Source organism: Pleurodeles waltl, chromosome 12, assembly GCF_031143425.1.
Source record: "Pleurodeles waltl isolate 20211129_DDA chromosome 12, aPleWal1.hap1.20221129, whole genome shotgun sequence".
Lineage (NCBI taxonomy): Eukaryota > Metazoa > Chordata > Amphibia > Caudata > Salamandridae > Pleurodeles > Pleurodeles waltl.
Genome location: NC_090451.1, coordinates 592,385,615 through 592,409,799, shown reverse-complemented (window position 1 = coordinate 592,409,799; position 24,185 = coordinate 592,385,615). Strand labels below are relative to the sequence as shown.

At 43.6% G+C, this 24,185-nt stretch overlaps 1 protein-coding gene across 1 annotated transcript in view; it reads right to left on the bottom strand.

Annotated features, from left to right (window-relative positions):
- VSIG8 (V-set and immunoglobulin domain containing 8) overlaps nt 1–7,605 on the bottom strand; it is a 243,959-nt gene extending 236,354 nt beyond the window's left edge. The window contains exon 1 of the mRNA XM_069217773.1: nt 7,421–7,605. Coding sequence (XP_069073874.1) covers nt 7,421–7,463 — 43 coding nt within the window. The 5' untranslated portion in view covers nt 7,464–7,605. The remainder of the gene's footprint in view (nt 1–7,420) is intronic.
- Nucleotides 7,606–24,185: the final 16,580 nt, after the last annotated feature.

Sequence of the window (24,185 nt, the reverse complement as noted above, 5' to 3'; positions counted from 1 at the left end):
ATGTTAAGTAATATTTTATTACCATCTGTAAAGCCAATTCCCTGTCTTAGGCCATGTACAACAAATCACTGCCATTTTGTAGATGGGCTGTACAAAAACTTGGAGAAAAAACATGAAGAATAAAAAGAATCTTTGTACACCTCTACTGCTGATACATCATTGGACAGTGCATCTATAAGAATTGTTGGGACTTAATTGTATGCTTTGATATGTTTTTCTTGTATGTATGCTCGCCATGCTGGGACCTTGCTCCAGGACGGACTTTACACCTGTGGTTGCAGGATGACTATATCAAGAGAGCACCACCACAAGGACTGTCTATGCTATTATGGGACTTTACTAATCTTACTGTGACCACATATTTGACATGTAAACCTCATAGCATAAGACATAGTTTTTTTTGTTAACACTTCTCTTCATGTTGAGGCCAGCCAATAAGAGTGTCAGCTCCCGCAGGATTTCAAGGAACTTCTTGCTCCTGTGGGTGTGAAGTGGCCGATGGGAAAAAAGCCCAATAGGCCAATCAGATCACTTAATTGTGTGCCTTCGGGACTCCTGTGCGAGACTCGTGAGCCCAACCATAAAGATATCTAAAATGCTGAACCTTAATTTCTTAAAAACTGCTGAACAGAGTACACAAACTCACAAAAGGTACATATTGTGGGTAAAGATATAGGTTTCTGCATGCAATTTCATTCAGCAGTTTTGTCTATAACAGTGTCTAAAATTATCTAGGGGAAAATATATTTCCCCCACCCCTGCCCCCCAATTGTCTTAGCCCTTGCTTAACAGATCACTTGAGGGGCTGAGGTAGATTAACTTTTTTGGAAACGTTCGTGAAGATTTGTCAAATGGCACCAAAGTTATTTGAAAACCAATAAATCTATTTCCTGGGGTAGCTAGTTCCTATCTATTAACACTTGTCAAACTCATGACACTGTAGACAAAGTAATATTTTTGCGGTGGTCAAAAACCTACGTAACTATTGTTCTACATATCAGCTCCTTGAGCTCCATCATTCATTGTCAACCTCAGCCGTTCACATGACGAAATAAGGAGGAAACCAGCTCACCACGTTTGTCACAAAAACATTAATCAAGTTGCCTTCAAATTTATTTATAGAAAAAATTATGCACGTGAACATCTAAACAAAGGCTCAAATTAGTGTAGCTTCAAGTGTGACTTTAGTTGCAAACATTATGTGAAAGTGCAGCACCACATTGGATTTTAAGGATACTTGCCTGGTTTATGTATCCATGCAATTAACATGAATGGAATAGTTTACATATTAAGTGGCTGTATTGGGCAATACATGTAGGTTTAAAACCTGAGAGGTTGACTTGAAAATGCTTTTATGAGTATGGGAAGTAGTACTGTAGAGGTTCCATTTTATGTACTGCTACATGCCTTTGTGACTGAGAGCTGAAAAGCCAAGGCCCTATTAGAAAAAATACAATTATATGTGTAGTAATCATGTATGAACAATCCCTGGATATTGTAATTGTATTCCCATTTTAGATGTTTTGGAGTCTCTTTATAATGGCTTTTAAACAAACATAAAAGATGTACAGGAGTAGTCTTTTATGTACACTTGCATGCATTAATTCATCAGCTCCTGAATTTGGTTTTGAAAGGGCTGCATCAGCTACTGATACTCATAAGTGCACGTCAAACAGTAGTCAAACAATAGTTAATGATAACTAGGGCTCAACTCAAAAGTGGGTTCTCAAACTTGTAGACCTTCTCTCATACAGAAAATAAAGTTAAATATGCTGTTTAAAACATATTTATGTAAAATAGTTAATAATAATCAAACTGGATAACACTAATATAGTGATATGAGTCAAGAGTTAAGGGGGTAGTTTTTACCAGATGTCTTATATTAATAAATAATTTTGCCTACTGCTTACAGAAAGCATAGACGAAAACAAACCTTGAGGAATTAGATACATAGAAATGAAGTGTAGGGAGGTGAAAGAAAGAGTGTTAGGTGAAATCAAGGCTAGGCAACTGTGGTATTTTGTAACCCCCAGTACTCTGCAGTGCCAGAGGCAGGCTCCAGAGCAAACTGTGTGCAACCCAAGTGCTCAGCAGAGGCAGGCCCCAAATCAAACTTTGGGCCGCTGCACTAGTCTTTATTTGAAAACAAAGTAAGCACTGCTTACATTAACAACTACACCCACTCTTGAAGAAAATGGCATTGAGTGCAGTGTAAACTTTTTTATTTAGCAGAAATGTGTTTCTTAGAGATAATTTCAATAACTGACGATTGATTCAAGCCCAGTTTGTACAATACAATATGCTTGCACAAATAACAGTGAACCCACAAATTTGCAAATGCATCAATATCGTTTCACTATTTCTTATGAGTTCCGTTATACTGTTCAAGGATGGCGCTGGCTCTGAGTTCGGCACCAGCTGGTTTACCCATTATTGAACATCAGGTGTTACCAATCCAATCATAATTCACACATTCTGAACTAATGTCATGTCCCACCTATGGCTCACTATCATTGATGCGCTGCTTTCCTGAACTGGATGTCAGTCAGGGGCAGCTCCTCCGTGATAGCGGAGGAGCGTCACCCCCTGTTCAGAGTCAGGCAGACAGTGACAAATAAAATGATAATAAAACAATTTGTCGCTGTCTCTCTGACAGCCATAGAATATAGGGCGGGCCGTAGGGAGGAGGAGGGGTAGGCACTGCAAAGTGCACATGTACGTTTGGCTGGCCGTCTTAGGCCGGCCAAACCGACATGCACATGTACATTTCTCCAACCAGATGTGTTACACAGCTGGGTTGGAGAAATGGCAAAGGCTCCATGTGCCGGATTGAGCATCAGATCAGCCCACTCAGGCCAATCCTGGCACTGCTTTCATGCTTGGTACAGCATGACAGCAGTTTCTGGATTGGGAGAATGGGCTTTTGTGGTGACTGCTGGGAGGAGAGGGGGTGGTCGGGAGCAGCACCGACAAGTAGGTTTCTTTTATTTTTATATTTACACCCCCCTCCTCACCCATCTCCACACATTTGGTTGGTGGTTACTGCCACTGATGTCAGTTTGTCGATCCCAGAAACATTTACTTATGCAAATGTCATAACAATATCAACCCCAAAATGTAATCAAGACAAGTGTAGATTCACGATTATTAATGCCGCTACTACAACATTTCGGAGTCGATTATATCACAATATATGTTGAGGTTGATATTCCGACTACAATAATAAGATGAAACAGCCTTCACATCACTTTGTAAACAAATGGATCGATGTTTGCTTCTATCATCAATTTAAACAAACGGTCGATTTGTCTTGTCTTTATTACTGGATCGCTGAAGTGTGTCTGTTGTAAGGGATGCTTAATTTAACCTTTAATGTACAGAAGTCCTCCCAAGCCAGTGTAGAACGTTATGACTTCTCTCAACTTTGTGTCCTCTGCCATGGATGTCATTTAGGGGTCACCAAGGGTTGTAGCTGCGACCACTGGCTTGCCCCCTGTAGCCCCTGTCACTGGCTTTGCGATTCCTGGCCTCAGAGTGCCAAGAAAACTGGTGCGGCTCTGCATTCCATATTTTCAGCCCATTTTACTTTAAGTTAATAGTGAATAATATTCATAATATTAGTGTAATAAAACATGGAGCACACTTAGCTGGCACAGACCCTTTGGTGGAAGCTGTAGTAAGTAAAAATATTTTTGAATGTATGTTGTGTGTGGCTTGTGGGTGAGAGCGTGTTTATGTGAGATGATAACATGTGTATGTGTGAGCATATGTCTGTATGTATAAACATGTGTGTGGGTGAAAGTGAGTGACAGTCAGTGACAGGTAGTGAGTGAGATTGTGAGAAACTGAGGCCCAACTTTACTTTTCTTTGACAACAGGTAATGCTGTACCATAGATGTTGTGGTTCCTTGCGTCAAAGAGAGATAAACAAAATGCACCATATATACTATGAAATGGTGCATTGCTTCTCTCCCTGTGTGCTGGTGCACTTTTGGCAGCCAAGCACCAATGCACACACACTTGCACCTTGTCTCTGAAGCATCAGTTTTCTCCTGGAAGGGGTGCATTCCAGTACAAAAACTATGCTTTAAGGATATTCCACTTTGTGTGTGAGTTGTATAATACAGCGCACATACAAAGTTTGAAAAACTAGGAGAAATGAAAACATTTCTCTTCGTTATGTCTGCCTAGAGAAGTTGTAAAATTTGTGTGCAACTTCCTCTCTATCAATGTTTGTATATAGTAATTGGCGTCAAAACCTATAGTTGACTGCATGGAAACGCCAATGCACCATCCATGGAGAGCCCAGTTTACCCAAACGAACACAAAGCAGTGCATAGCACAATTTTGTATTACTTTGGTATCTTACACAACACAAACCTGGATTTGCGTTAACATCTTGCACAGGGTATGCATCACAAAAGTGACACAAACACGATGCAAAGCATTAGTAAACCTGGGCCTGAGTGTTAGTAAGTATGACTGCGTATGTGTGAGATTATGAGTGAATGCAAGTGAATGACTTAAACTGAATAAGAATGAGTGTAAGGTTGTAAGAGTGCTTGTGTGTGATGTTGGGGTCATGTGACATGCCTTCCTGGAAAACATCTGGGTAAAGCTTCAAACAATGTCACTTCCTGTGTTGTCACTCCCGCAACTCTTTGTATTTTGATGAATCAACAGTCATGTCCTCTGCCTGACCTCTACAGGATAACCCTCAAGAATACGGGCAGATTTCATATAACTTCGGACCTATTTATTCTGCTGAAATTAGCACAGGCCTGACAATAATTATCATTTATAAATTCCTAACTTAGTGAGGTTTCATATCACTCCTAACAAGTGCTGAAAGTAGGAGGATCGTGCGAGATCCTGGTTTCAGCAGCTGTTTCTGGCTGGATCTAGGATCCAGTCAATCCAGGAAAACATGTTGAATGTTTTTGGGTTAGCAACATGCAGGCGGCAGGGGGGCTTTCTAAAGTACACCATCAGCTGGATCCACACCACAGTCCCGATCATTAGGACTATCAACTCTCCTTCTGTAGATGCCATCTATTTGGAGCCTAAGACCTGGATGCCACAGCAGTGGAACATAACAAAGACGCACAGCATGTTATGACTTCATGAGTACTTAAAAGAAACTATTATTTGGAGGAAGGTTTTAAACTTTGTTTAGCTCTTTGTTTAGCTCCCTGAGTATGAGATGTGCTTGCACTGTAAGAATGAAAGATTTATCTGTTCGTATGAGTATTTACACCAATGATGTAAAAGAACCTACTATTTTTGTTATTTGATTCTTTTATAGCCCTACTCATCCCAGTCCAGGTTGACAGTGCTTTACACCCCACACAGAGGCGCATTAAATCATACACTTGGGAAATGAATGTACGTGAAATTTTACATAAGACAATAAGTGGCTGAATTAAGGGGCTGTCATTTTTTTACGCTAATGTGGCGTTAGATGGCCAAAAATGCCATATTTACAAAGTGGCGCAATGCATGCATTCCTCCACTTTGTAACCCTTTGAGCTACATTATGCCTGTGCCAGGCATAATGTATGCAAAGGGGGGTGTTCCCCTGTTTGGGGTGGGGGGTGAAAAAATTGTGCAAGGAAATCTAAGAGATTTCCGTGCGCCATTTTTCTCAGCACTTTTAACACCTGCTCAGAGCAGGCGTTAGAAGGGGGCATACCATTGAATGCAATGGGCCCCTATGTACTCTGCAGAGTACATCAATAGCGTTAAAAAGAATTATGCTATTGCCCCCTACCCTGCGCCATGGTGCACGGTATTTTAAATACGACGTACACATGGTGGCTATAGTGGGGTGCTAAGGAGCGCAAGAAAAGTGGTATCGCACTGTCTGCATGACCACTTTTCTTAAATCAGCCTCTAAGTGTTATACATTATGAGGTGTACAAATCATACATCATCCATCTTTGTAGACATTACATGTTAAGAGGAAGCTGTCAGGTGAAACACAAAGTGGTTGGTTGTACTAACACTTTATTACTTTCCAAAGGAACCCTCCTTGTAGTCTTAGAACAATAAGGATCTAAACCCATGATTTACAGTTTGCATGCATCTTCTTGATGCTGGTAAATAGAGTACTGTGTTATATTAGAACACGTGCAATTTATGAACTGGAAGTTACAAACTGACTACAATGTTAAAAGCAGTAGCCCACTTACGTATCAAAATAAAAAACAAATCTGTGATCTGTTTGTTACACTAAATGCTTTGCGGCAGGCACATTAACCCTTTATGCCACTTTTTGAGTCAAAACTGTGGCTGAACAAAACACAGAACTCTCCCAGAACTGTGTTAACGACTTGAGGTATTTTATCACACTATAACCGCCTCAAAATTGCTGGGCGCACAATGATATCTGCAGCAGGTGACTTAACAATGTAAGGCATTTTAAAATGCAGCCTCTTAGTGACCAAATAAGTAATCTAGAACCAATTTGTCACATATGCCCTTGTTGCTAATTTCTGTGTAGCACCAGACCTGCCAACTCACATAGTTCCACCATGTGACACAAGATACTGCCTCCCCTCACATGGTCTCCCGATGAGGAGCCAATATCACACCGTGGGAGGGAAAATGAGCTGAAAACCACTGTTTCTGAGCTTTAACCTGCCGAAATCCATTAATGGGTGTGAAAACACCCTGGACATTGGCAGCAGCCTTACCAAGCTTTTTTTGTTTCTTTAGGTGAGGGTTTGGGCCTGGGTGGGGGCAAAAGTGCCTCTTAGGTGCTTCTCGGCACAAGGCCTTGCCCCCTCCAAGGCCCCGCCCCCTCCGCACACTGTGAGGTTTTTGGTGAACTTGGCAGGTCTGCAGCACATTTCTTTTTAAATATATGTATAAGTTGACTGCCAGACTCAGCTTTTCAAGCTCAACAATTCTTGACTCCACCCCCTTTCCTTTGTCACACCTTGACCCCCAATTTATGGGTTTCCTGAGTACATGTTTTCCAGTTCCATCATTCCCCTTAACAGAGGTTAACATCTTACATCATCTATTCATGGGACCTTGTCTGTTATGACGTGTGAGACCAGATACGTTTCACTGACAATCACATTTTTACACCTAGCTCTCAAGAAGACAAGAACAGGAAGCACTTCAGCCCACTATGATACTTTGTAAGCTTAAATGACAACAGTTTTTGGTGAGCTAAATTATATTTAAACACATTTCATGTCAGTCTTTTGAAGTCAAATGCCTTCCCTTATGTGGAGTACACTTTGTGGGAAGTCACAGTTGTTATTTTCCGGATATTTCCCTCTCCACCCCTTCTGATGCCAAACCGAAACATACCACGAGGATCCACAAACGCGGCCCGCCCAGGCCACTTGGTTTCATTTTCTGTGGATCAGCCACCTGCGCGTGAGAGAACTACCCTGAAAGGGCCTACCTGGACTGAAGAGCAGAAGCAGCAGCAGCCAGGGGTCACCCATCTCCTCCCGTGCCCGTTTGCCAATGTCGGCTGCCGCTGGTTTTGGCTGTTTAGTGCTGTCTGAGTGCGGTTTGGACTGAGGGCACCTCGCTGCCTCGTCACACTGATGTTACAAGCACCGCAGAGCGGCCAGAGGGGTTTTACTTGACTGGCGAGTTCTTATGCGATGCAACAGGGCGCACCTTCTGAGCAAGATGGAGATACCTGCAGGGCGAATGTATGAAATGCATTAATTGTCGGTTTCAGTCAGGCTGCCGCCCAGAGATGAACTTGTTAGTGTTCACCGCCTCTACAGAAGCACTCGCATTGGTGGTGACTTTTAAGCGGAAGTAGAAATCCTGAAGCAGGTTGTTCACGAATAACTCATTCTCGGATTGTATTGATTAGTTCATGTTCATTCTGTTCATAGCAACCGCATTTTTTAGACTTCATAGAGCATTTACTTTTGTCGTCATTGAAATGGGTGTACCGTGTACGTTTATGGATTTGTTATAGAAATAACAAGCTGTCAAAGTCAAGCCCTTGGATTGAAAAGGAGCATGACGCGCTATACAAATGCCACAATATATACTAATTTTAGACGATTTATTGAAAACTAAACCTGCAGGACAGAAGGAATATGGTGCTGCCCACCCCATGGTTTTGATATCTGTTTCAGTGAAGCCAGAACCAGATTTTTGAAAATGTTCTCACCAATAATTTAAATAATATAGTAATCGTGAACTTGAATGAAGCACAGACTAAAAATACCATTCAAGGCTTTACATATATGTTGATGCTCTTTACCTAATTGTCTCCCATAGTGATTTTCTTCCTGACTATTTATATCTAAGCACTTGGAACCTCAACCATGCATGGGGCCATAGGGCCTTATTCAGAGTTTGGCGGATAGAATACTCAGTCACAAATGTGGCAGATGTCCTGTCCGCCATAGGTGCATATTGTCCCATGGCATCTGTAATACGGCCAATGGGATATCTATCACATTTTGACAGAATCCCATACTTCAAACGGAAAACAAGGCACAGCGTCTTAATAAATATGAAGATATTTACTATTATCCAGCTCACTGGTACTAATCTTGTCGGTGCTAGAAAGATGAAAGGGTGAGTGGACCTGGGCGGTTGAATTGAACCTGTCACCATGAGGTCAACACAGATTTCTGAAGTAGATGGATTAGTCCTCTGAGTAACTAGACCCAGCAATAGTGCAATATATTAGCAATGCATAGAAAGAAGAGTTACAAATTATTGAATCAGTCAAGCAAGCTTAACAAAGAAATAGTAAATGGTTACACATGAAATCAGACTAAACATGTGACCATTGCGTCAACGTAGTGTGTATGAAGGAAAGGACACAGGCCAAACATATCCTATGACTCAGAAGACCTTAGGCCTGGTCAGCTTGGTTCTACTAGCATTGCAGAAACAGGGGGTTTCCAAACAGAACAAGATAAATGGAATTTAGGTGAACATCAAGGTACTCTCGTTTCTGGGAATGAATATCTGTGTATGATGCAGTAGGCTTTTAACTGGATGTGATCTTGCAAGGTGTTCCGGTGCAGCTACCTGTGGATGGGGGACTGTGGCAACATTTCTTTGCCCAAATTATCAGCTTTAATAATTGTGCTTGTGTGAAATTTGGCTTGGGTTTTTGGCTCTAGCAGTAAACCTCAAAGCATTTCTCAATGAGAAGAATGCAACGTCCTGTAAACCTATCAGAAAGATTGTGAAGATAAGAGAATCTCTCTTTAAATTTTGGAGGGGTCTGTTGCACCTGCCACCACTCACGGGTGGTGTATTCACAGGCAGGCAGCTTCTGTTTGAGGACCTTGGCTCTAGTGGGTCCTGGCGAGTGCAGGGATGGTAGAAGTGGCAAAGAGAAGGAATCACCTTTCCTTACCTGACAGTCCTGAGCCCCTGCTCATTCTCCTCATCTGCTTCTGATGTTAGCTTCCACTGGTGGAAGTTGCTCTCTGCAAATTCCATCATCGAACTTGTAGCATAATCCCCAGCCTTTGAGCATGCAGATGAATTGTGCCACACAGGAGCTGTGATCAATTGTTACTTTATTCCTCAGCATACACTAACACACTGTGCATTATCTAACATTTTATGTTAACCACATTTTAAGACCTCCCTGTACATTACGTACCTCCTAAACCTCGAGGATTCTAGACCTGACCAGTGACGATACTTGGGCCCTCCTGGGCTATGACTCCGGCGGTGGTCCCCTGACCAGTGACGATACTTGGGCCCTCCTGGGCTATGACTCCGGCGGTGGTCTCTGGACCAGTGACGATACTTGGGCCCTCCTGGGCTATGACTCCGGCGGTGGTCTCCTGACCAGTGACGATACTTGGGCCCTCCTGGGCACTTACTCCGGCGGTGGCGGCGGTCTCCTGACCAGTAGCGATAGTGGGGCCCTCTTGAGCTATGACTCCGGCGGTGGTCTCCTGACCAGTGACGATACTTGGGCCCTCCTGGGCTATGACTCCGGCGGTGGTCTCTGGACCAGTGACGATAGTGGGGCCCTCCTGGGCTGTGACTCTGGCGGCGGTCTCTGGACCATTGACGATAGTGGGGCCCTCCTGGGCTGTGACTCTGGCGGTGGTCTCTGGACCAGTGACGATAGTGGGCCCCTCCTGGGCTGTGACTCTGGCGGTGGTCTCTGGACCAGTAACAACGGTGCTGGCGGTTGTGTCTCGACCGCCGAAAATGATGGCGCACTTCTCCGCCGTGACACTCACAACAGGCTTGGCAGACTTCCTCTGGCCCTTCCCCACCTTTGGTGGAGTCACAGCTGACTCTCCAATCCCCTTGGAACCCATGTCAGTTTTTTTCCACCAGGAGTCTTCACAGGGTCCTGTCGTCCACTCTCCAATTTTAGAGCCTTTACAGGGGGTGGGCTGCCGGTGCCTTGGCTCCGGGTCCTACTGCCTGCCCTGGTGGCCGGTGCACTCCAAAAACCTTGAACAGGCACCACTGGTATTGGAGGCTTTTTGGCTGAGGCGCTACGACGGGACTGATGAATTGGATGGGGGGGGGTGGGGGCAAAAAGGTCAACTTTACACAGGGACAGGTTCTGACGAACACTGGGATGGGTAGCTGGAGGGGGTCTGGGAGTGGAGGAAGAGGAGGTGGTTGTCGGAGGTGTCACTTTAGGTGTTTTGGGTGCAGGTTCAGGTACTGGAGGCTGTAGTGAGGTGGATGGATGTTGGGTGAGTGATTGCCGGCGTTTGTGTACTTTGGGAGGGGGCGTCACAGACACACTGGGAGAGGACACAGGGGACGTGTAAATGGCAGTGGAGGTGGTGAGTGCAGGTGAGCGGCGTGTGGTGCTGGGTGTCCTTGTGCGATTCATGGTGCCTGTAGATGTGGTGCATGCAGGTGTGTGTGTAGACGAGACTGGGAGGGAGGAGGGAGAAGAGGAGGAGGGGGACACAGTGGAGGCAGTGGATGTTGTTGTGTCTGTAAGTGGGTGAGGCTTGCATGAGTGCCTGTGGTGTGTGTGGTGCCTATGTTTGCTTGAGCTACTTGTGTGTGTTGACTTGTGTGCATGCTGGTCTGTAGGTGTGCTTGGGATGGGCTGGGGTACAGGAGATTGGGTCTGGGTGGAGGAAGTTGGAGGGGGAGGCTAGACACAGGGACAATTGCTGCCATCAGTGCTGAGGCCAAAGATTGCAGGGTTCGCTGAAGGGCAGCCTGACCAGAATGAATGCCCTCCAGGAATGCATTACCGTGTTGCAACTCTCGGTCTACACCCTCGATGGCATTCACAATGGTAGACTGCCCAACAGTGCCTCCTCACTGAGGGCAGCAGGGGTGACTGGGGCAGGGCCTGAGGTGCCTGGGGCGAAGGTGATGCCCACCCTCCTGGGTGAGCGGACACGGGGCAAATGCTGAGGGGCTGCTGGGAGGGCAGTGCTGGTAGGGGAGGTGGCGGCTGTACCTGTAGAGGTGGGGGGCACAGATGTTGCCGCCACCACAAGGAGCCCACATCGGCGAACGAGTCCGTGTCGCTGGCTGGTGATCCGGTGGCCGACGTGAAGCTCCCCTCGCCCTCCGTCCCACTGGTGCATTCAGAGTCCGTGGTGTGGCCCTCCATGGCCATGTGGGATGCAGCTCCCTCGTGCTCCGGTGCCACTTTACCTCCGCCTGTTGATGCTGATGTACAAAAGGACAGAGGGAGCAGAAAAAGGGGGGGAGACAGAAGAAAGAGGGTTTTAGTGCATGGCATGCCGCTTCCGTTGGCAGACAAGACAAACGCAGCGGCCCCCTGCATTACACCGTGCTCCTGCTCTCTGCACATGCAATTTCTGGGATATGGCCTAGATGGCAATGGTGGACATCGGCGCACATGGATGCCACAGGGGCAACTATACCTCGACTTGGCACTCTGCTGAGGTGGGGTTCAGTGCCACATGGCCTACATTACGGAGGGGCCTTGCCTACCTAACTCGCCCTGGCCTTGGGGAACCCACAGCCCACCTCCCCCACCCAGACACCTCCACTGCACGCAAAGTCCGCAGAATGAGGTTGTACTCACCCCCTTGTGTTTAGCAATATACCACAAGGGCTTTTGAAGGGAAGCCTTGAGGATGCAATAGAGTTTATTGATTCAGCTATTCAACTACAGGATAAAGAGCTAGTAATGCTATGGTAGGTGACTTTAATACTCACCTATGCCGCCAGGAAACTCCCCATTTGCGCAGTGGACCTATAGAGGGTAGAGAGACTATAACACATTTTACTCACACAAATGATGGCAAAGTCTTAAATTCTTTTATGTGCAAGTTTTCTCTTGTATACGTAAGAGGAAAAGCATCTGCAAATATTCAATAATCCCCACATTTACAGAGAATTCAGAGGGGAGTATTATTGATTTCATTCTTATCAGTATTATTATATTAAACTGGGTTAAAAAAAGGGAAATGAGAAGAAATTCAATTTTTAATAATTACTCTGGTGCTTGCTTGAAATGGGAAAATATAGATCCAAATGCATTTAATCAGAAAATCATCAAATCTAAACTAGACTGTATTAATGTCTGTCTGTCACATCAGACAACCCATGATCATATAGTCCAAGAATATGAACACCTAAGCAGTGCCATCTCCGACGCACTAGCTACGGACTGGTCTTCTTTGGGTCCAGTGGTACACTGATGGCTCAATTCTGTGTGTATAGCTGCTCATAAAAACCTAAAAAAAAGCTCTTAGAACCATTCCGTTTCCAGTGACTTAGTTAAAATGGCAAGGGGTCACTATAAGATAATGCTGGGAGAGAGGAAATTGGAAATTAGAAATAAAGCATGGGGAGAGCTTCTGGCAGCCACTGAACTGAAGGATACCACAACATTTTGGAAAGTGGTAAACCACACTTTTTTTCTGATAGTAATATTGAAGCTGACGATTGTTTAATCTCTGAAGCTGTTTGGATGAAACATTTCACGGAAGTATTTCATCCAGGAAATGATCTGCCGACCGAAGGGGATGAAAGCATTAAGCAGCATATTGCAGACCAGAACCTGACCACCTTAGATATTTCTATTGACCTCCATTAGGTTATTACAGGAATAAATCTTTCAAGGCCAGGAGAGGCACCTGGACCTGATGGGGTTCCTGCAGGCATTTTTAAATTTATGTCAACATTTCGGGGCCCTTTAGTTATAAACGTGCTAAGGAGTGTAGTTAAGAGTAACATTCCTTCCTCATGGAAACTGGCCATTATTATCCCTATATTCAAAAGAGGAAATAGACAAGATCCCATCTGTTATAGGTTAATCTCCCTAATTGACTCCACGGCTAAGATTTTGGGGAGTGTGATTTTATCACGGTTGGAGGACTGGGTAACAGAGGCACGGATTCTCTCCCCAATTCAATATGGCTTTATGCCTGGCTTAGGCACTGTGGAACAAGCACTAAATTTGCATCGTATTCTTAGTAAATATGTAACTGCCAAAAAAGAACCTATTCACATGGCATTTTTTGATCTCTCAAGTTCTTTTGATCTGGTAAATCGAGGGAAACTCTGGCAAATTATGGAAACCCTGGGGATCAATATGAATTTGATGGAACTAATAAAGCGTTTACATACAGATCTAAAGGTTTCAGTCCAGAATGGCTTGCATGGGAGAGAACCCCCCCATACCATCAAGTCGAGGAGTAAGGCAGCAATGCATCCTAGCCCCATTTCTATTTTTGATATACATAAATGGGCTGCATGATTTTTTAATAAATCATTGGGAAGGATTTCCCTAAGATGGGCCAGAGATTGCTTCCAGTATTACTATGCACAGATGATGCTGTATTAATTGCGCATACAGCAAATGGTCTTCAGTGTCTACTGGATCTTTTTTAAATTTTTATGCAGGGCCTCGATCTGAAAGTAAACTTCACAAAGACATATGTAATGACGTGGGGCCCCCGAAATACAAAGTCCAAGCGATACTCTATGGGAGGAAATATTATTACGAAGGCAAAAGACTTCTGCTACTTAGGTATGCATGTGAGCTACTCAATGTTATGGAACTCCCATTTTAAATTTAAGACCCAGCAATTGGTAAGAAATATAGAAGCGATATTGCGATTCGCCTGTAAATTTGGCCACAGACCAATATCACAGATTGTTATGTTCTATAATTCCAAGTGTGTATCAGCAACTGCATATGGGGCGGGTCTGTGGGACTACGCTAAAGTAGATATGCTTCAACGGGTTGAGAATAAATTTGCCAGCAGATTATTGATGGTACCTAAGAATGTAGCAAATATTATCTGCCATGAGGAACTGGGCTTACGACATATAGAGGACTTGATTGCTGTTGCCCCACTTCTGCTGTGGATTAGATGCTGTAGAAACCCTGCAGCCAGCTTGATACAAGATTGTATGACTGATTGTTTACATTTGGCCAAAGAAAATAGAATTCCTTGACTTTCATACTTGCAGACATCTTTTCAAAATCTGAGGCTTGAGAACATGTTTACAGACCCAGAATCTCTGCCTATAAACGCAAAGAAGGTGGTGAAGCAACAGCATATTGATTATATCTTGAACCAGAGATTTCATAGTGCCATGAAGTTGAAGACTTTTGAACCTTATGTTCAGATTTCAACTGTGATTACTATGCAACCCTATCTAACTTGGTTATTGAGTACAATTATATGTTCGCTTTTAACTTTATTTAGACTAAACTTAATTCACTATACAGTGGCTTTTCCCAAACAATGTATTTGGCAAAAAGTGTTACCACCTTGCCCTTGTGATGCTAGATCTAAGGAGAGCACTTGTCTTTTTTTTATTCTGTACACTCAACATCACTCCTAGATATGTTTTTATATTGCCTCTTTTACGTACATTGAAGTTTACACACTGAAAGGATACTAAGACTCATATCCAAAAACTGTCAGATATTCAAATCTGTTATCCTGTATTAAATTTTATCCGATCTGCTATAGCTGTCAGGAAACTATATGAATCTGCTGATACAACTGCATACCAGCTTAATTTGGAAACGGATATGATCTCAAAATGGATCCATGATATTGATGTAAGTGAGCTTTGCTATCTTAACAATTTAAAATAACTTTATATTGTTTTTATAATTCAGATAAAAGTCATGTATCATAAGGTTGCTAAGACTTCGTACAAATTTCAAGTGTAGACATTTTTATTTTTATTATTCTGTTTTAAGTTTTATTAGTTTTGCAGCTCCTGCTAGGAACTGATATGTTTTGGCCAACATGGTAATGTAACCACCTTTGGCATTGGGTCATGCCGCTGAATTGTTCTGTTTGCTTAATTATATTTTGCATATTTTCTTTTAATGTATCTCAATTTTTAATCCGTATGAATTTTCCGTGCTTTTATTGCATTTGCTGAATAAAGAATTTTTGAATGACTAATGAATAATCATATATTTTAGTAATGGATTTGGATAGAAAATGAAATAACCTAGGTAAAATAATACACGCATTTGAAAAGGTGCCCACGTGAGGTGGCTGCCAATGTTAACAAAGTATATTTATTAATGCTTTATTAAAATGAAATGATGACCTTGGTGCTTAATTTGTAAATAAAAAGGTGCTGGTGCCCAGAGCCCTCATCTTAAACACGCCCCTGCTTCAATTAAATGTTTAAACATGAAATACTGAGGCAGCGTAATCCTGAAGCCAGCTCGGGCCTCTTTAATCCATTTAAAGCCACTCCCTGCCCTTTCAGCTCACTCTCGCAGCTTTCTGCTTTCTCCCTTCATGACGCTTTTTCGTTTTTCCCTTCCTCCGTCTTTCCCATATGTGTCTTTTGCGCCCAGCAAATGTCTGAGGCAGAAGAATAAGCGCCGGTCCTCAAAAACAAGTGCCGGTGCTCAGCACCGGAAACAACAAGCACAAATTAAGCACTGGATGAGCTTAAGTTTGAAAATGTAGTAATACACCATATTAAGGGTTATGCATTATGTATTGGCTTTATTAATTAAGAGCCTTAACTTAGCGAAAGTCTTGGCCTAGTTACACAGCCTCATGTCAAGCTGTATTTCTTGAACTTTTAATAAAATGTCTGCTTAGAAAGCTGAAATGTGATTTCCCATTGTGCTAACCTAATGCATTCATAACTAAAGTCCTTTTCGTGAGAACTGCTTACCAGATGATGCTGTTCCTGCTAAACGAAACATTATAAATGTAACATGTACTAGACTAACGTTCCCAGGCACCAAGCAAAGGAAGATACTGACTGGAGTATAAGCTGCAACAATATTGTTACTTGATGAGCCGGATGGATGAGGACATTACTTGAAGGACCAATCGTAAACACATGGGGGTCATTACAACATTGGCGGTAAATCCCGCTTACCGCAGTGCAGAAGTCTGCCAATACACCACCGCGGAATTCCGCCACAGCTATTATGACCCACAGCACGGAATCCGCCGAAATTCAGATACCCACACAACTCCGCCACACCAAAGGCCAGTGATAAACTGGCGAAAACAATTCCTACACCGTCACGCCAACAGAAACATGCCCATGCTATCACGATCCACGAATCCACGTGGCGGTCTTTCAACCACTGTATTCCATTGGCGGTACACACCGCCGCACTCAAAATACACACACATCTCCAAAATACAGCCACATTGGACAATTCAAAATACACACACCTGATACACATACAAACAACACACCCACACACACAACACTATATGAAACACACACCCACATCACCCACAAACCCCTACGACCAAAAAATCTGAAAAAAGGCCAGAGAGAGACTACAGCAATAGACAACCCCACCACACAGAGGCACACAACACCATCACCCATACAACATCCACGCTCAAAACACCCCACACTACCACACATCACCACACTCATCAACACATACACCACCCCACACATCACCTACACCACCCCATGTCACGCCAACGACTCCCCAGGTTTTCCGAGGAGGAGCTCAGGGTCATGGTGGAGGAAATCCTACGGGTAGAGCCACAGCTATTTGGAGCACAGGTGCAGCACACCTCCATAGCCAGGAAGATGGAGCTATGGCAAAGAATCGTCGACAGGGTCAACGCTGTGGGACAGCATCCAAGAAATCGGGTGGACATCCGGAAGAGGTGGAACGACCTACGGGGGAAGATGCGTTCAGTGGTCTCCAGGGACAACATCGCGATTCAGCGGACTGGCGGCGGACCCCCACCTCCTCCCCCACAACTAACAACATGGGAGGAGCAGGTCTTGACCATCATGCATCCTGAGGGCCTCGGAGGAGTCGGTGGAGGAATGGACACTGGTAAGTCAAATCTTAACTATCATATCCCCCACCCTACCTGCATGCTATCACACACCCCCACCCTCACCCCCTCCTCTATCACTCCAACTCCTCACATATGTACTCATAACACAAACCACCCATCCCAACACCAAGCCCTGCATGACACAACTAAGCATGGACACCCAGCACTAAAACATGCTCACTGCATACCCATAACAACCCCCCAACCATCATCATACAAGCCCCCACACAGGAATGCTTGCACTGGGGTACACGCACACCCACCCATTGCACACCATGACACACACACATGCAATAATCATGCTCTTATACCCCTGTAGGACCACTATGTAACGTCACCACACAGGAGTGTCCAGACATCTCCACTCCACCCACAGAAGAGGCCCACAGTGACGACAGCAGCTCTGGCCAACTGGATCCAGATGACCAGCCCGGACCATCGTGGGCCTCGGGACAGTCAGTTCCTCTTGCACAGGCACAGCCCAACACTGACCTTCCACCCTCTGGTAGCACCAGCACAGCACCCACCCAGCAGGCCCATACCTCCATCCCCAAGACACGTGAATCAGCGGTGTGCTGATTGACTCTTGGCTCTTAATTCTTTAGATGAGAATGATTGACTCGCAGTTATAGATAGGCAGGGTGGGGAAAACCTGGAGGGGCAAACGGTAGGTGAAGACCATGACACATTTTCACCTGAGGAAGGGATGGGCTTGACAGATACTTCTTCCAGTGACATGGCCCAGGATATTATAACAAAAGAAGTGGTATCAGGATTAGGATATAAACCTCTAACACTAATTAGTTGGAATATTGCAGGACTTCGGTCTAAAATAAAAAATCCAGATTGATTGAGATTTGTATCTACTGATGATATTATTTGTCTCCAAGAACATGGTCAGAAGATTCTTTTTTTGGATGGCTATTTATCCCTACATCAATCAGCAATAACCTCCACAATGGGAAGGGCAAGAGGGGGCCTTTTAGTTCTCGTCTCATTACAATTACCAAAAATGGAGGCAACTTTAATCTGGTCTTCACCTTATTTTATGATAGTTCTATTATTGATTGAGGGGAGTATGGGCATCCTGATAATTAACTTTTACAATAATATACCACAAGGGCTTTTGAAGGGAAGCCTTGAGGATGCAATAGATTTTATTGATTCAGCTATTCAACTAGAGGATAAAGAGCTAGTAATGCTATGGGTAGGTGACTTTAATACTCACCTATGCCGCCAGGAAACTCCCCATTTGTGCAGTGGACCTATAGAGGGTAGAGAGACTATAACCCATTTTACTCACACAAATGATGGCAAAGTCTCAAATTCTTTTATGTGTAAGTTTTCTCTTGTATACGTAAGAGGAAAAGCATCTGCAAATATTCAATAATCCCCACATTTACAGAGAATTCAAAGGGGAGTATTATTGATTTTATTCTTATCAGTATTATTATATTAAACTGGGTTAAAGAAAGGGAAATGAGAAGAAATTCAATTTTTAATAATAACTCTGGAGCTAGCTTGAAATGGGAAAATATAGATCCAAATGCATTTAATCATAAAATCATAAAATCTAAACTAGACTGTATTAATACCTGTCTGTCACATCAGACAACCCATGATCATATAGTCCAAGAATATGAACACCTAAGTAGTGCCATCTCCGACGCACTAGCTACGGACAGGTCTCATTTGGGTCCAGTGGTACACTGATGGCTCAATTCTGTGTGTATAGCTGCTCATAAAAACCTAAAAAAAGCTCTTAGAACCATTCCGTTTTCCAGCGACTTAGTTAAAATGGCAAGGGGTCACTATAAGATAATGCTGGGAGAGAGGAAATTGGAAATTAGAAATAAAGCATGGGAAGAGCTTCTGGCAGCCACTGAACTGAAGGATACCACAAAATTTTGGAAAGTGGTAAACCACCCGTATTTTTCTGATAGTAATATTGAAGCTGACGATTGTTTAATCTCTGAAGCGGTTTGGATGAAACATTTCACGGAAGTATTTCATCCAGGAAATGATCTGCCGACCGAAGGGGATGAAAGCATTAAGCAGCATATTGCAGACCAGAACTTCACCACCTTAGATATTTCTATTGACCTCCATTAGGTTAATGCAGGAATACATCTTTCAAGGCCAGGAGAGGCACCTGGACCTGATAGGGTTCCTGTAGACATTTTTAAATCTATGCCAACATTTTGGGGCCCTTTAGTTATAAATGTGCTAAGGAGTGTAGTTAAGAGTAACATTCCTTCCTCATGGAAACTGGCCATTATTATCCCCATATTCAAAAGAGGAAATAGACAAGATCCCACTTGTTATAGGACAATCTCCCTAATTGACTCCACGGCTAAGATTTTGGGGAACGTGATTTTATCACGGTTGGAGGACTGGGTAACAGAGGCACGGATTCTCTCCCTAATTCAATTTAGCTTTAGGCCTGGCTTAGGCACTGTGGAACAAGCACTAAATTTGCATCGTATTCTTAGTAAATATGTAACTGCCAAAAAAGAACCTATTCACTTGGCATTTTTTGATCTCTCAAGTTCTTTTGATCTGGTAAATAGAGGGAAACTCTGGCAAATTATGGAAACCCTGGGGATCGATATGAATTTGATGGAACTAATAAAGCGTTTACATACAGATCAAAAGGTTTCAGTCCAGTATGGCTTGCATGGGAGAGAACCCCCCCCCATACCATCAAGTCGAGGAGTAAGGCAGCAATGCATCCTAGCCCCATTTCTATTTTTGATATACATAAATGTGCTGCATGATTTTTTAATAAAACATGGAAACGATTTCCCTAAGATGGGCCAGAGATTGCTTCCAGTATTACTATACGCAGATGATGCTGTATTAATTGCGCATACAGCAAATGGTCTTCAGTGTCTACTGGATCTTTTTTTAATTTTTATGCAGGGCCTCGATCTGAAAGTAAACTTCACAAAGACATATGTAATGACGTGGGGCCCCGGAAATACAAAGTCCAAGCAATACTCTATGGGAGGAAATATTATTAAGAAGGCAAAAGACTTCTGCTACTTAGGTATGCATGTGAGCTCCTCAATGTTATGGAACTCCCATTTTAAATTTAAGACCCAGCAATTGGTAAGAAATATAGAAGCGATATTGCGCTTCGCCTGTAAATTTGGCCACAGACCAATATCACAGATTGTTATGTTCTATAATTCCAATTGTGTATCAGCAACTGCATATGCGGCGGGTCTGTGGGACTACGCTAAAGTAGATATGCTTCAACGGGTTGAGAATAAATTTGCCAGCAGATTATTGATGGTACCTAAGAATGTAGCAAATATGATCTGCCATGAGGAACTGGGCTTACGACATATAGAGGACTTGATTGCTGTTGCCCCACTTCTGCTGTGGATTAGATGCTGTAGAAACCCTGCAGCCAGCTTGATACAAGATTGTATGACTGATTGTTTACATTTGGCCAAAGAAAATAGAATTCCTTGACTTTCATACTTGCAGACATCTTTTCAAAATCTGAGGCTTGAGAACATGTTTACAGACCCAGAATCTCTGCCTATAAACGCAAAGAAGGTGGTGAAGCAACAGCATATTGATTATATCTTGAACCAGAGATTTCATAGTGCCATGAAGTTGAAGACTTTTGAACCTTATGTTCAGATTTCAACTGTGATTACTATGCAACCCTATCTAACTTGGGTTTCGAGTCCAATTATATGTTCGCTTTTAACTTTATTTAGACTAAACTTAATTCACTATAAAGTGGCTTTTCCCAAACAATGTATTTGGCAAAAAGTGTTACCACCTTGCCCTTTTGATGCTAGATCTAAGCAGAGCACTTGTCTTTTTTTTATTCTGTACACTCAACATCACTCCTAGATATGTTTTTATATTGCCTCTTTTACGTACATTGAAGTTTACACACTGAAAGGATACTAAGACTCATATCCAAAAACTGTCAGAAATTCAAATCTGTTCTCCTGTATTAAATTTTATCTGATCTGCTATAGCTGTCAGGAAACTATATGAATCTGCTGATACAACTGCATACCAGCTTAATTTGGAAACGGATATGATCTCAAAATGCATCCATGATATTGATGTAAGTGAGCTTTGCTATCTTAACAATTTAAAATAACTTTATATTGTTTTTAGAATTCAGATAACATTCCTGTATCATAAGTTTGCTAAGACTTCGTACAAATTTCAAGTGTACACATTTTTATTTTTATTATTCTGTTTTAAGTTTTATTAGTTTTGCAGCTTCTGCTAGGAACTGGTATGTTTTGGCCGACATGGTAATGTAACCACCTTTGGCATTGGGTCATGCCGCTAAATTGTTCTGTTTGCTAAATGATATTTTGCATATTTTCTTTTAATGTATCTCAATTTTTAATCCGTATGAATTTTCCATGCTTTTATTGCATTTGCTGAATAAATAATTTTTGACTGACTAGTGAATAATCATATATTTGAGTAATGGATTTGCGTAGAAAATGAAATAACCTAGGTAAAATAATACACGCATTTGAAAAGGTGCCCACACGAAGTGGCTGCCAATGTTAACAAAGTATATTTATTAATGCTTTGTTAAAATGAAATTATGAGCTTGGTGCTTAATTTGTAAATAAAAAGGTGCTGGTGCCCAAAGCCCTCATCTTAAACACGCCCCTGCTGCAATTAAATGTTTAAACATGAAATGCTGAGGCAGCGTAATCCTGAAGCCAGCTCGGGCCTTTTTAATCCATTTAAAGCCACTCCCTGCCCTTTCAGCTCACTCTCGCAGCTTTCTGCTTTCTCCCTTCGTGGCGCTTTTTAGTTTTTCCCTTCCTCCGTCTTTCCCATATGTGTCTTTTGCTCCCAGCAAATGCCTGAGGCAGAAGAATAAGCGCCGGTCCTCAAAAACAAGTGCCGGTGCTCAGCACCGGAAACAACAAGCACAAGTTAAGCCCTGGATGAGCTTAAGTTTGAAAATGTAGTAATACACCATATTAAGGGTTATGGATTATGTTTTGGCTTTATTAATTAAGAGCCTTAACTTAGCGAAAGTCTTGGCCTAGTTACACGGCCTCATGTCAAGCTGTATTTCTTGAACTTTTAATAAAATGTCTGCTTAGAAAGCTGAATTGTGATTTCCCATTGTGCTGACCTAATGCATTCATAACTAAAGTCCTTTTCGTGAGAACTGCTTACTAGATGATGCTGTTCCTGCTAAATGAAACATTATAAATGTAACATGTACTAGACTAACGTTCCCAGGCACCAAACAAAGGAAGATACTGACTGGAGTATAAGCTGCAACAATATTGTTACATGATGAGCCGGATGGATGAGGACATTACTTGAAGGACCAATCGTAAACACATAGGGGGTCATTACAACATTGGCGGTAAAAGCCGCTTACCGCCGTGCAGAAGACCGCCAATACGCCGCCGCAGCCGCGGAATTCCGCCACAGCTATTATGACCCACAGCACAGAATCCGCCAAAATTCAGACACCCACACAACTCCGCCACACCAAAGGCCAGTGATAAACTGGCGAAAACAATTCCTCCACCGTCACGCCAACAGAAACACGCCCATGCTATCACGACCCATGAATCCACGCAGCGGTCTTTCAACCGCGGTATTCCATTGGCGGTACACATCGCTGTGCTCAAAATACACACACATCTCCAAAACACAGCCACATTGGACAATTCAAAATACACACACCTGATACACATACAAACAACACTCCCACACACCCAACACTATATAAAACACACACCCACATCACCCACAAACCCCTACGACCAAAAAACTGAAAGAAGGCCAGAGAGAGACTACACCAATAGACAACCCCACCACACAGAGGCACACAACACCATCACCCATACAACATCCACGCTCAAAACACTACACACTACCACACATCACCACACTCATCAACACATACACCACCCCACACATCACCTACACCACCCCATGTCACGCCAACGGCACCCCAGGTTTTCTGAGGAGGAGCTCAGGGTCATGGTGGTGGAAATCCTACGGGAAGAGCCACAGCTATTTGGAGCACAGGTGCAGCACACCTCCATAGCCAGGAAGATGGAGCTATGGCAAAGAATCGTCGACAGGGTCAACGCTGTGGGACAGCATCCAAGAAATCGGGAGGACATCCGGAAGAGGTGGAACGACCTACGGGGGAAGGTGTGTTCAGTGGTCTCCAGACACAACATCGCGATTCAGCGGACTGGCGGCGGACCCCCACCTCCTCCCCCACAACTAACAACATGGGAGGAGCAGGTCTTGACCATCATGCATCCTGAGGGCCTCGGAGGAGTCGGTGGAGGAATGGACACTGGTAAGTCAAATCTTAACTATCATATCCCCCACCCTACCTGCATGCTATCACACACCCCCACCCTCACCCCCTCCCCTATCACTCCAACTCCTCACATATGTACTCATAACACAAACCACCCATCCCAAAACCATGCCCTGCATGACACAACTAAGCATGGACACCTAGCACTAAAGCATGCTCACTGCACATACCCATAACAACCCCCCAACCATCATCATACAAGCCCCCACACAGGAATGCTTGCACTGGGGTACACGCACACCCACCCATTGCACACCATGACACACACACATGCAATAATCATGTTCTTATACCCCTGCAGGACCACTACGTAACCTCAAACCTCACTGGACCCAGGCCAGGCCCATCTCACCTCAATGGTGGCCACTGGTAAGTCGCATCCAGATCAGAAGGGGAGAGCAGGGTGGGCATGCTCCTCTAGGCTCAGGGTGCAGCAAAAAAACAGTTATCAATTTCCGCGGGGACCAAGGCCGGATCTGCGCCTGGTTCCCACACTGCGACCCAGTGCAGAGACCAACCCAGGGCGGGGGCAGCGCACCTCTATCCTACAGCTAGAAGACCTCAGGTGT